Source organism: Lepidochelys kempii, chromosome 1, assembly GCF_965140265.1.
Source record: "Lepidochelys kempii isolate rLepKem1 chromosome 1, rLepKem1.hap2, whole genome shotgun sequence".
NCBI classification, from domain to species: domain Eukaryota; kingdom Metazoa; phylum Chordata; order Testudines; family Cheloniidae; genus Lepidochelys; species Lepidochelys kempii.
Window position 1 is genome coordinate 213,604,174 of NC_133256.1, and position 14,850 is coordinate 213,619,023.

Here is a 14,850-nt window from a genome sequence, read left to right on the forward strand (position 1 = left end):
CCAACACAAACAGAGAATCAATGGGAATGATGTCATAAAAGGATGACATATCCCCTCTGGCTTGGGTAACAGATGAAGTAGCTTTCCATTGGTTTTCAGACAACCAATCAGAAAGTAAGTTCTCTGTCTGCACTGGGGTTATAAAAGGTTGTAGGCTCAGACGGGGTCAGTACACAACTGTGGTAATTTCAAGAGGTGGCTTAGCCAAGCCACACTTTGTCAGACCAGTCATAATCAGGCCAGACCAGGAATAAATCAAAGAAGGCAAAATAAGAGAGAGAAAACAAAGTGAACAGAGCCAGGAACAGAAGGAAAGAGAGTCAGGCAAGCCAAGCAAAGAAAGACACAGGCAAGCGAAGCCAAGAAAGGAAACATCCACTGAAGCTAAACAAGTAAAAAAAAAAAAAAAGCTAGGTCTACCAACTCCTGCGTAAAGACTCGGGTAAACCAAGCAAAGCAAACAAAAGAAAGCCAAGTGTTGCTGGAACAGCAGAAGTCTGCAACATGTCTGAGACTGAGTCTGAGTCTGAGCACTCTGGTGAGACCTCAAATGCAAAGGAGGCTAAGGCCAAAATCACCCGCTCTTCCCGGGCTGGGCTGCTGTTCTCTGTCAGTCGCATAGACAGACTGCTTCACAAAGGACAGTTTGCAGACCGTGTTGGAGAGGGAGCTCCAGTATATATGGCCGCGGTGCTTCAATACCTAACCCATGAGATTATGGATATTGCTGGAGAAGTTGCTGTCCGCAGCAAGAAGCATCGGATTTCCCCACGGCACTTGCAGCTGGCCATTCACAGTGACTCAGAGCTCAAGAAACTACTGGGAGGTGTCACCATCTCTCAGGGCGGGGTCCTGCCCTTAAATCAGCCTGTGGTTTTACCTTCCAAGAAGAGGAATGGCAGGAGAGCCATCAAGAGAAGGATTGCCCCTGCTCCTGTCCCTGTTAAGTGAGAACAGAGCAAAGGGGAGACTGCCACCCCAGATTTGGGAAAAATGACATTAACTTGATTGCCAGGCTCTTTTCAAATGCACCAGTATGGTCTAATAAAAGCAATTAAAATGCCTCGTCTTCTTTTGTGAATTCATTTCCTTGGTTATATTGCTAACATTTTAAGGGAAAATTCAATTAGTTAGGAAGTGACACAAAGGCTGTGATATAAAAGCCAAAATGTGTAGCACTCAGGCATTTCTTTACAATATATAGACACATAAGAAATTACGTAATATGTCTCTGGGAAATGATTCCCATAGAAGTATGTTTGTGTGGACAGTTGGGAAAGTTGGGCCTGTTCTCGCAGTCAGTAAAGCTGCTTTGGATCTACTGCAGGTTTTGTTGAAGATCTGGAAGAGAATAAATTTGTCTTGGGAGCACTACACAGGTACCAAAATAGGGTAATGGGTTTGCCTCTGGTTCTTCTCTCTCTTATTCTGTTGTAAATTCATTGAATTCACTGGAGTTATTCCTTCAGTATGCCACTGTGAGGTCAAAATGAAGCCCAATAAAATTAACATCTAGGACATTAAAATAAACTTTTCCAATTTTATTGGAAATTTGAGACAAATCTTTGAGGGAGGAGAAAAACTAAGTGCAATAGTTATTTTTAAAGATGGGACATTAGAAAGACACGACATATTCTTAGAAGATTCTGGGAAGTGATACACAAAGATATATTTTGGGGCAAGCATTTGGGAATATTTAGGGCATTCTTCCAATTAAAGAATCTATTTTGGATCTATTGTGGTTCTTGATGAAAACCTTATAGACCCTCTCAGTGGGATGTTGATTAGACAGACCTCTACGTACTGTATGCTGGCTTTGACAGATTGTAAAACCCATGGTGCGGTGATAGGCACCCTCTGCAACTGGCATGAGCTTCTTGGGGTGGGAGGCTGCTGCAGCAGCACAGACGATGTTGGGCTCCATTTTGGACTAGGAGCTAGAACTGAGACCAGCTGCTCCCTTTGGGGTCTGGGCCAAGGGAAAGCTGTGACGGAGCCCTGTTGTTGAGTTGGTGGGGTTGAAGACACACAACCAGGGTTAAGACTACAGTGCAGCTGACTTCTTGTTAGTGCTGAGCCCTCGCTCATGGATTCTTTCTCCTCAGCTAGGCATTGAGAGTGGAAGCTGGAGACTGTCACTGGTGCAGCAGTTTTGAATTTGGCTCACAGGTAGTTGAGGAAAGAGTGATTTACCCCTGGGGCTTTGCTCTCTGGTTGAAGATACTGCGTTAAGATTAAGTGTGGCTGTATTAAGTCTAAGAGAAAAAGTGGGATTCATTGTATTATCAGAATCATGGGCTATTGCTCTCTGACATAACAACTGTTATTACCAGCTAGTACTGTGCAAACTAAGGTGATCACAACACAAAATTGCCTCACTCCTTTTTGTTTCATCTGGACTGCCTTTGCCGCACTTACAGAGTGCTGGTCTGAACTCCTGCTCGCCAGCATGCCAACGAAAGAGAGGGCCCAGAACTATAACCTTAAGGAAGAGTGTACAGTCAGGGATGGGTTAGATCTGGGTATATTGCTGAGAGTGTTGCTTGGGTGTATGTTGCAGTTGAAAGCTGCAGCCATTAGTGAACTATTGCAGTGCAACCTACTGACCTGGTACATTTTTAACTTAACCTGTATTAATCTGTTGCATTGTTTGTTGCTAGGATAACTTTTAAGTAAAATTGTGTTGTTTCTATTTTAGGTGAATATTGCCCGTATAAGATCCATTATTTATATTTTTGTTCCTGAAAGCATCCGAGATACACCCACAGGCATATACAGTGCCAGTCCAGGTGGAGACACCTTCAAACGTAAATATTCAAATGAGCAATAGCACAGGGGTGTCTAGAAGATTCCAACCTAATTTCCCATCTTAGTTAGGATGGCCAGGATCTTCATTATCCTTAATTACTTAAGGCACCCAGACAACAGGTTGCCTCCTCTAGAGTATCCTGGGAAGGAAAAGGGGGTTACACCTGGAAGACAGACAGATTGTCATGGGAGAATTAAATCCCTTACTGACACAGGATAAAGCCTGACTATTGTTATATATGTAACCTATCATTATGCTATGCTTTGTGGGGCAGCACCTAGCACAGATATCTCTTCTTTACTCCTACACTACTAATTCAGCCACAAGAGTATGGATTCCCTGCCCCCAAGGAGACACCAATGAGAAATCTAAGTGGTGAGACAGGAATGGAGAGGTAGCACAGAACAAAGGAAAAGAGATAAAATGAATGAAAATAAATATTTGTTCTGTAATTTATTGGAATTTTCTTCTTCCTTATGACAGCTTTAGCAAGAACAACATGAAAGTTTCTTAAAATCCACATCATGTATGATAATGGCCCAACTAAAAGATCAAAACAATTGTGTTTAACTGCTGAAGGCTAGTTGAAACTTTTTACAGTGTGTGTGGCCATGTAACTGTGAGGACTTTGTCTTCTCTGCATTGCACCTTTAAATTTCTAAGAATTCTAAACAGAGGCATCAACCATTTTATTCTGAGAGTTGCTGCTGCCTGTTACAGAAAAGACACAAAAAGAAAAGGAGGACTTGTGGCACCTTAGAGACTAACAAATTTATTTGAGATAAGCTTTCGTGAGCTACCGCTCACTTCATTGGATGCATGCAGTGGAAAATACAGTGGGGAGATTTATATACACACAGAACATGAAACAATGGGTGTTACCATACACACTGTTATGACAGCGATCAGGTAAGGTGAGCTATTACCAGCAGGAGAGCGGCGGGGGTGGTGGTGGGGAACCTTTTGTAGTGATAATCAAGGTGGGCCATTTCCAGCAGTTGACAAGAACTTCTGAGGAACAGTGGGGGGCTGGGGGAGAGGGGGAATAAACATGAGGAAATAGTTTTACTTTGTGTAATGACCCATCCACTCCCAGGCTTTATTCAAGCCTAAGTTAATTGTATCCAGTTTGCAAATTAATTCCAATTCAGCCGTCTCTCGTTAGAGTCTGTTTTTGAAGTTTTTTTGTTGAAGAATTGCCTCTTTTAGGTCTGTAATCGAGTGACCAAAGAGATTGAAGTGTTCTCCGACTGGTTTTTGAATGTTATAATTCTTGATATCTGATTTGTGTCCATTTATTCTTTTACGTAGAGACTGTCCAGTTTGGCCAATGTACATAGCAGAAAGGCATTGCTGGCACATGATGGCATATATCACATTGGTAGATGTGCAGGTGAACGAGCCTCTGATAGTGTGACTGATGTGATTAGGCCCTATGATGGTGTCCCCTGAATAGATATATGGACACAGTTGGCAATGGGCTTTGTTGCAAGGATAGGTTCCTGGGTTAGTGGTTCTGTTGTGTGGTGTGTGGTTGCTGGTGAGTATTTGCTTCAGGTTGGGGGCTGTCTGTAAGCAATGACTGGCCTGTCTCCCAAGATCTGTGAGAGTGATGGGTCGTCCTTCAGGATAGGTTGTAGATCCTTGATGATGCGTTGGAGAGGTTTTAGTTGGCAGCTGAAGGTGATGGCTAGTGCTGTTCTGTTATTTTCTTTGTTGGGCCTGTCCAACTATGGTGCTAATAAGCGATGGTCACATAAACACCACCCTATACCGGAAACCTACTGACCGCTATGCCTACCTACATGCCTCCAGCTTTCACCCAGACCGCACCACACAGTCCATTGTCTACAGCCAAGTTCTACGATACAACCGCATTTGCTCCAACCCCTCAGACAGAGACAAACACCTACAAGATCTCTATCAAGCGTTCTTACAACTACAATACCCACCTGCTGACGTGAAGAAACAGATTGACAGAGCCAGAAGAGTACCCAGAAGTCACCTACTACAGGACAGGCCCACTGTCCTCAGTGGAGCAATCTCAATTTAAACCGGCTGAGGATCCAGCCCAGTATTTTTGATATTTTAAGTTAGGCCAAAGTCTCAATGTTGGGTCTCTTCATCTTCCATTTAAAGATTTACAGACAATTCATGCTCTCTTTATATCAAGGACAGATTCTTTCTGAACATAGTGACAATTACCTGTAACTAGGATGAATACCTATTCAGCCTTTATGTAAGTGGCTTAAATTTAGTAGAAATGACATACTTCTCCGCATACTATCTATGTCTGTCTGCCCTACTTTTTGACAGTGCTGTCCTATTTGTCCTACCTTATCAAAGTTATATTTGCTGCTATATTTGTTATAGCGGCAGGAAACTTTCCCATCACAAATACCTATAGATGACAAGTACATAAGATTTAGAATTTTACTTACTGGAGCCATTATTATTTTGGGGGTTTTTGGGTGTGTATGTGTGTGAGTGTGTGGATTTATTGCATGTAATGTAACTTTGTTAAATTAGTTTAATATTCACCACAACAAGCCGTGTTCCAAATCCTGAGAGATGCTGAGCATTTAGGGCCTGACATACCCAAGTGAGTAGTCCCATTGACTTCAAACATTTGCTTACCAAGAAGTCCCATTAAGGAAAGACTACTTGGAAGTCAATGGTAACTGCGTGTGCTCAGCACTTCATCACTTGAGATTATAAAAGTACAAATGACAGGAAATTAAAAAATATGGGTCTCAAGGCAACCAAAATAAGTGTATAGTATTATAAGGCAGGGCTTTTATCACCTATAGTTAAGGATGCCCATCGCTTTCCACTATAATACCCTATTTTCAGTTGCTTAGAAGTGTGCCAAATTTTAAAACATTCAGGATGAAATTTGCCATGCTAGGTGTCTTCCTGATAAAGCCTCAGCTGGAATATTGTGTCTAAATCTGGGCATCACATTTCAGGAACGATGTGGACAAATTGAAGAAAGTCCAGAGGAGAGCAACAAACATGATTAAAGGTACATAAAACATGACCAATGAGGAAAGATTGAATCAAAAATTGGGTTTGTTTAGTCTGGAGAAGACTGAGGGGGAACATGATAACAATTTTCAAGTACATAAAAGGTTGTTACAAGGAGGAGAGTGAAATCTTGTTCTTGTTACTCTCTGAGAATAGGACAAGAAGCAATGGGAACAAGAGAGGTTTAAGTTGATGTGACACTCTGTACCCCAAAGCAACACCCTGGCACCCCCATATTTACCATGGTGATATAATTATGATATGTTTTGTACAAAGTATGCATTGTGAGGTACCATTTTAAAAGTCTTGATCTGTTGAATATTAATATCTTGTTGGATTGTATTTGCTATCATTGTATGTGAAGTAGTGAAACTTTGCTATGTGTGTGTTATTGAATGTCCTGTAAGTTGGGAACAGTCACAACCAGCCTTTCAGGTACAACAATGGAGGAGCAAGATGTGTTGATGGCTCATTAAGGAGAATCCACAGTCACAGGGACTACCCCAGGAACTATAAAATTGAGACTTCTCAGGGAGAGCACTTAGACAATGGAGACCACTTGACTCACATTATAGAAAGAGATCTTTCCAGCAAGCTGAAAGAACCTATAAAGGCAGGGAAGTGGCATCATCATTTGTCCTCACTCCCCTCACATCTCAACACCTGGAATCATGTCTGCAGAACAAACAAAGGGGAGGTGGTCCCAGCCTGCAAAGAGGAATTCCAGTCGGTGTATGAAGGAACTATACCATCAGGGCGAGACACTGCTTGATTCAAATCCTGTCTATTTTACATAACTCAGATTGTGATTTCACTTTTATTTCTTAAGTAACCAACTTTGACCTGTATGCTTATTACTTCTAATCACTTAAAAATCTATCTTTCTGTAGTTAATAAATCTGCACTGGCTATACTGGCTCCACACCACACATGGATTTCCATATGCAAGGAAAATTCCCCAATGGTTGTTTGAGCCAACTTTTCATCTGTGTTGCTCTGCCTAAACAGCGTATGAGTATAGAGAGTATCTGAGGTTCTGGCCCATAATGTCAATGATTTTGAGGTTCCTAAGAGAATAAGAACAATATAATCATGGCAAAGTTACTGAGATACCAGCGCACATTTGCAAAACAAACACAACCAGATGCTCACCTGAGAGACTCAGAATGACCCGAGCTAATATCAGATCAATACTCCCTAAAATCCCAAATGTGATTTTATACAAGTGAAGGCACAGAAGAAAATCTGTAAAATTAATCAATCTGTTAATTATCTTCAGTAGCTATTATGGGTATTAAAAACCTTTGGTGGCTATTTACTGATAACATTTGATTAAATATTTAATGCTGCTCATCTCGACGTTTTAAAGCATCACCAGAGTGAAAAAAAAAATTGTTCAGCTGTGGAGGAACCAAACATTTTGCTAGTGCATACACTGTCTTTTTAGAGCCCACCAAGATTTGTTTAACTGACTAATAAACCCTGAATGTTTTATAGAAGAAATTATATGAATGTGATAAGCACCAGCCTTATCAAATAATTGCAGCTGATTTGCAGACAAGACATGGAACATCACAGAAAAGTAATAATTTCATTAATTGTGGTAATTTAGGAAAGCCAGAGAAGACCTATTTGTTTAAGAAAAAAATGCTGGAACAATATAAACACTCAAGTATTATGTTATGCCTGCTATTTGTTTTAAAACTAGACATTTTGCTGTAACTATATTACAATCTTTAATGTGTGGGTCTGACAGAAGTAGCCCTGCCATGTGTGGGGCTGACAGTCCAAGCCCCAGCTACCCAGGCCTGAGAGCCCAAGTGTAAGGATAAGGCCTTTTCCGGTAGTCATATTGTGAGGTCTGAGGCCTTTGTCTCCAGACATATTAGGAGAGCAGCAGCCATTAGCCAAGAAGCAAGAAGTCACATCCTTACATTCCATCTAAATTACATTAAAACAATGTATGTTTAATGTTGTTTTTAACAATGTATTAAAACAACAATATCGGGCAGATAAGAAGGCAATCCTGTCCTAATAGTACCCACCATCACCAGATAAAGAAACAGATCTTAAGATGGTTAAAGAAAACTTTGATATCATTCTGTTTGGCAAGAAATCACTTATCAACAGTTGTGACTGTAAAATCTATACTTCTATTGTTTTGCCTTTATGGTCTCCACTTCTCTATTGTTTATCTGTATGGTCTCTGTCTGGTTCTTTGATTGTTTCTGTCTGTTGCATAACTAATTTTGCTAGGTGTAAATCAACTAAGGTGGTCGGGTATAATTGGTTAAATGACTGTTTTACAATATGTTAGGATTGGTTAGAAAATTGTTTAGTAATATTTTAGTACAATGATTGGTTAAGGTATGGCTAAGCAAGACTCAAGTTTTACTATATAAAGTGGGGTCCAAAGGAAGTTCTTTGGAACCAACTCCAGGTCACAGCTCCAAGATCAGAGCTGCCAGACCTCAACACCCTGCCAACCACACTGTGCAGAAGTAGGAGTCCCCCAGATGACCTGATCCTCACTGGCCATCAAGAAAAGTCCATCTGCCTTTGATGATGAGTGGTGAGCATTGCATGCTTAGCATGTGCATTCTGTTTTGGTAATTGTTAATAAATAGAGTTTAAGAAGGATATTACTGTGTAAGGCTCTTTCACTGGTAAAAGACCCCACAAACCTGAAGAGTGTAAGGTTACACCCTAAGGGTAAGGGTGGGTGCCAAAATTAAGAGGGTTACGCCTTGAGCCCTAGGAACTGGGTAAAGGTGGGTGCCCCTACAGTGTGCAAGTAATAGAGAATTTTGTGCAGGTAACATAAGCCCCAGCCTCTATCAGCTCAGACAAATGGGGTTCTATTGCACTAATGGAGAAAAAAGTGTATGTTGCAAACCTCAAAATTTCTGCAAAATTATGGACTGTGCAAAGCAAGCTAATTAAAATCAAAATTGCAGGGAAAGTCTAATATTGTGGGATCCACAATTGCTCCAATATCAGAAATTATGTAAGGCCTTAAATATTTATCAAATAACTTTTTCAGTGAATTTTACAATATTTATTCAATAAATGATCCTGTGAATATTTGTATTATTTGTTCAGTTTATACAGTCTGATGAATATGTACAACTATATTTCAGCATTCTTAAATGGTTCTGACAAAATACTGAATATTTGTATTTTTTCATAATTTACACCCATGCATATATGAGAGAGAAACATATCTATTGTAGCTATGGGGGATAAACAACTTCTGTCCTTAGAATCTAAAGTGCATGGAATACTACTTTGGATTTCTATATTGCCTTTCATCAAAATACCTTAAAGAATTAGCCTAAGAAAACGCTGTGAGGTAGGCAAACATTGTTCTCCACAGTTTATGGGTTGTAAAATAGAGGCATGGACAGGTGAAGTGTCTTACCTATTGTCACAAAGTGTGTCAGTGACAAAGCTGGGAGTAGAACCCAGATTTCTTGATTCACAGACCTATGTTTTAGGCCTCAACTTCTTGCCTCTGGAATGCTGAATCAGTCCCGGATATGGATTCTTTCTGTATATTATAGGATCACCGATGCTCTCTTGCAGCTGGTATCAAGTCTTTTAGATAGCTTATTACTAGGCTTGGCAGACAATAATTTTTATTTTTTAAATAATTTTGATGGATAATATTGTTGTTTATTTTTAAGCATTTATTCTTACTTTTATTTCTTACAATTTTCACAGTTGGAAATTATGCAGGGGTCAGACATTAATTATTTAATCACAGTATATGTTGAGATTCAAAAAGTTAAATCTTTTTAACAATTAAAACACCAATTGTCAATATCATATTCAAAATATAGAAAGTAAATAGCCTTAAATCAAACTGTAGTTGTCTTACTTTTTTCTTACTTTTCCAAAATTATCTATTATTATGGATGGAAATATTTGGATAAATGTGGAAATTGATGGAAATGTGGATAAATTGGAGAGAGTCCAGCAAAGGGCAACAAAAATGATTAGGGGTCTGGAACACATGACTTATGTGGAGAGGCTGAGGGAACTGGGATTGTTTAGTCTGCAGAAGAGAAGAATGAGGGGGAATTTGATAGCTGCTTTCAACTACCTGAGAGGTGGTTACAGAGAGGATGGTTCTAGACTATTCTCAGTGGTAGAAGAGGACAGGACAAGGAGTAATGGTCTCAAGTTGCAGTGGGGGAGGTTTAGGTTGGATATTAGGAAAAACTTTTTCACTAGGAGGGTGGTGAAACACTGGAATGCGTTACCTAGGGAGGTGGTAGAATCTCCTTCCTTAGAGGTTTTTAAGGTCAGGCTTGACAAAGCCCTGGCTGGGATGATTTAACTGGGGATTGGTCCTGCTTTGAGCAGGGGGTTGGACTAGATGACCTCCTGAGGTCCCTTCCAACCCTGATATTCTATGATTCTATGATTCTATTTTTTTCATTAGTTTGTGTGTGTGTGTAAAGTGAAATAGACATTTACCGACAAAAATCTCATCCTTTTTATTACTTTAATCTTCTTCCCACTTCCCTTGCAAGGTACCAACTGGACAAATGTCACCCAAGAGTTTTTCAAACTCTGAAGCTGTGTTTTATTATAAGAGTAGCATCTCAAATTGGCTTTATGGAGTTTGCCGAAGACCCCAGCTTAGGGTATGCCAACTTGCCTTCGTCAGTGCTCCAATATGCAGCACAGTTGGTCTGATTCACATCTCACTTTTACTGATTTTATATCATTGTAACTACATGGAATCCTGATTTATACAAATTTAAGTTTCAGAGTAGCAGCCGTGTTAGTCTGTATTCGCAAAAAGAAAAGGAGTACTTGTGGCACCTTAGAGACTAACCAATTTATTTGAGCATAAGCTTTCGTGACCTACAGCTCACTTCATCGGATGCATTCAGTGGAAAATACAGTGAGGAGAATGCATCCGATGAAGTGAGCTGTAGCCCACGAAAGCTTATGCTTAAATAAATTGGTTAGTCTCTCAGGTGCCACAAGTCCTCCTTTTCTTTTTACAAATGTAAGTGAGACAACAATTAGGCCAAGTCATTCAAACGTTGGAGGGCATGGATCAGCGTTCACGTCGCACTCCCCTTCAGTACCTGGCCCAGGCTGGAGAAACTAATGATCCAACCAGTGGACCAAAGTCGATGATGAATCCTGGTCACATACCACCTGAGGCACATTGCACATATGCGAAGAAGAAGATTCAAAAGTCTGTACCTTCTTTAAGCCTGCCTGCAGTGTTCCCTTGTGCTAGTGATAAAATAATGTTGCCACTATATGTGCAGAAACTCCATTTACAGAAGATATTTTCCCTTCCCCGTCTCATTTCCAAAAGGCAAAGGTCTAAAGCAGGGGCAGTAATAGCTGTATTTGTAAAAGGAAAGCCTCAGGGGCATTTTAGCCATTACCTTGGGTCCCATGTTGCAGTGGTGGGACTGACTTTCTCTTTTTTGGCCACAGATTCAATATAGTGTAACCAATATAGTGTTCGCCCTGCATCTTTCCAAACTTGAGGTGTATTTTCCAAATTTGAGGCGTATTTTCCTAGGTAGGGTTAGGACAGAAGCCATGGGAGGTGGGACAAGAAGAAAGGGAAGGAAGATCCATGGAGGGTTGATCCTTGATGCTGATGAGGGAGTACCTTATTGGGGTGAGCCTGTGGTGGGGACAGGAGAAAAGATCCTTGTGGAGGCTGGTGCAAGGTTCAGCTTTGGGAGACAGAGAATAGAGAAGGGCGAAATATAGAAGAAGGTCCATGTTCATGATGGACATTGGGAACGGGAAATCCTTGTGGTGGAAGGGGCTATGTATGGGGGCGAGATGGGGTAGGGGTAACTTGAGGAGAATGAAACCTTGGGGAGTTGGAACAAACTCATGGGAAACCTGGGAAATAATATGGATGGTCTTGGGGAGAGGGCAGGGAGTTAGTAAACAGAGGAGATCTGGGAGCATCAGAAAAGCAGCTCAGGATGGCTCTGCTCCTCCCACTGCCCTCTGGTGAGAAACATGGACAGGACAGCATCTCTGCTCCTCCCCCTGCAGACCCTGGCCTGGGAAAGAGCGGATGAGGGGTGAAGAGTCCCTGGAACCTCCCCCCAAGATGGTAACGGGGGGAGAGGGGCCCAGCTCTGGGAGAGAGGGTTGAAGATCTCAGGAGGAGCAGAGGTAAGGTTGGTGAGTCTGTACCTAGGGGATGGGACTGAACTGAGAGGGATGAGGCCAACAGAATTGGGGAACTGAACTGATGTGGGGGCTGGGAGACAAGATTAATTGCTGGGCAGGGGATGGGAAAATGTGAGGGTGAAAATTTCTGGACCCAAGGTCAAAATTACCTTACCCAATCAATTTGGAAGAGTGGCAACACTAACTGTCTTACACACACATGCACACACAGACATGCACTGGAGATGGACAGGAGGAGTTCACCAATCAAAAGACAGATTGAAAAAACACAATATAATATTTTTTTTAAAAAATAACCTCCTGATATTTGATCTAATCTTATGATTTGTGTTTGACTCATGATTGTTGATCACTTGAGATTGGCAGTACTACTCACAGCAGGCTGAGAAGTTTCAGTGCACCTGTGCTGATTTATACAGGCTAAAGGATCTTGATTTGAGAATGCAGGAGCCTCCCAGAACAGTATCATTTGGAGATGGTGAAAAAACTGCATGCTTTTGGTTTTCTGTTTGGATAACAGAATGTTTGTGACCAGTTTTTGGTTTTGCAAATACAGTAGCATGGTTTGTTCTATTTCTTCCCCACCTCCACGCTTCAAGTGATAGGAATGTCAATAACAAACTGCGCATGCTGCAAACTTGATTTTCAAACATTCATAACTGCTAGCTAATTTCTTCAGTGCTTCCTTCTGGCAAATGATAACCTGACCGCATCATATATGGTTAAAATAAAAATGTAAATTAAAATAGGGATTTGGGTTATCCCCATGGGGAATTAGAGAGTTACTTACATTTTCAATACGCTGATTTCCTTAAAATGTGCAATACACCATACCACAGTTTAAGAAAACCTTTAGTGCTTCAAGGAATTTCCACTTTTCTTAAGGAGTCAGGATGAGTGGCCATGATGGTAAAGGATTCAATGCTTAGCTGGAGTCATTTTAGGCATTTGAGGGGAGTGTGTAATCTATGACATGGCACAGCTTGGGTGGTTGCTAATGGTGGGGAGGGATTTGTCAGATTTTGGTTGCTTGGTGTAAAAAATTCTTGTCTCACACAAGTGCGCAACCTAATGATCACACAATCAATTAATGTACTGGTGAATTTCTCTCATTGTTTGGACAGTAGACCTCACAATCAATTCAGAGATTGTGCTCTAGACATGCATCCTCAAATCATGAAATGTCCTTGAGAGATATGGACCCCAATTCCCCTCTCAGTGGACCCCAATTCCCCTCTCAGTTAGATTTGTGAAAGTCTGGAATAAGTTTATTGACTTCATTGGTATATATGACATTAACTATGAGGTAACTGACTTTAGAAATGTGCCATTGTCTTTGAAAGAGGCTGCTTGCAGGACACAACAGAAAGGCTACCAGAGTTATTGGGTCCCTTCTAATGCTATTTTAAAGGTGTTGGTGGGGAAGTACCTGAAGTCTAGTCTCTCTTCTTTACTAATTAAAAACTAAGTAATTACATCAGAAAGGAAATTGTAATACTGCTCTGACTCAGTAGTTAGCTGGTTAACATTAGAAGTCAACATTTATCCTATTGTCACACTAGTTTCTGAGATTTCAGAAGGATAATTCCTCATCTTTATAGAATACAGGTACAGGAAATAACGGTTTTAAGCAAAGTAGTCAAATCTATAGCAGTAATAACACACCCTAGTTCAGACCAAATGAAGAAGAAACAGCTTAAGTAAGCTAGAGAGAAGATGTCTTCCTTGATATTGACAAGACTGAAAGGATATAAGGCAAGATCCTTCAGCTCTGGCAGAGTCCAAACTCCAGCAGCCATCACTGACACTTTTGATTGTGCAGTCAAGGCAGAGATCAGACATTTGGCTAGGAAAGCATGAACATTGATTCAGGAACTTCCAAGGAAGTTGCCAGTATCTCTTTCATAGTTTTATGGATGCTGGAAAATATGTGTTTGAATTCAAGGTTTTCTGGCTGTCCTCAACTTCCTAAACTGTGCAGATAATAAAGTTCTTCATTTTCTGAAGAGGAAGGAAGAACTGTTTAAAGAGAAAAGAAGAAGGGAAATATCTTGTTGATATTGCCTTTAGTGAAAACCCAATAATAGAAGTGAAGGGGTGATGCAGAATAATTCTTCTGAATGCCAGGGAGTCACACATGAACCCCCCCGCCCCTTCTTTATAAGGTTTACATCATGTGCTGAGCATAGAAACACATTTCTGAGACCTTTGGGACATGTCAAAGTCTAGAACTAATGAGTGATAATACCAAAGGGAGCAGCTGAAATGTTCTTAGATGATTCAATGCTACAAAACGACAGACTAAGGGAAGCTTTTGTCTGAATCACACAAAATGCACAGAGTTTTCAGCCCAGTGGAAGGGAAGTCCTAGTCCAGACTTCTGGGTTTCATTTTCCTGACGCTCACAAGAATACATCAGTACTTGCACTCACAGAATGAAACCCATATTGAGGAGACTGGAAAAGCAGTGGTTATTAATATTTCATCATCTCTTCACATCAGCGCAGAGTTACTGCTGGGACTGGTGGCTCTCCAATGATACTGAGCAGGGCTCACATCATTAAAATAAAGAGAAATGATAAAAGCAGTGTTGGGCGTGATCAGGGAGCCAGTGTGCTGAAGATAAGAAAATCTGAGGGGCTATAGGAAGTTAAAATCAGCCTGAGACAGACAAGAAGAATGGAGAATTTCAGACCAAATGGTTAAAGTGCAGCAAAGTTATGGGTAACTGACAACAAGGTCGTATAATGACAAGTCTCAAATAACTTTAATAACAGGCTGTACTACCAGCACGACGTATAATTTGCAACATTTGGTCAATT

The 14,850-nt window shown here is 40.8% G+C and overlaps 1 protein-coding gene across 1 annotated transcript; it reads left to right on the top strand.

The window, feature by feature from the left end:
- The first annotated feature begins 504 nt into the window (after positions 1–504).
- LOC140907058 (histone H2A-like) lies at positions 505–951 on the top strand. The gene has a single exon (XM_073332230.1). It carries the CDS (start codon positions 505–507, stop codon positions 949–951), a length of 447 nt encoding a protein of 148 aa, XP_073188331.1.
- Positions 952–14,850: the final 13,899 nt, after the last annotated feature.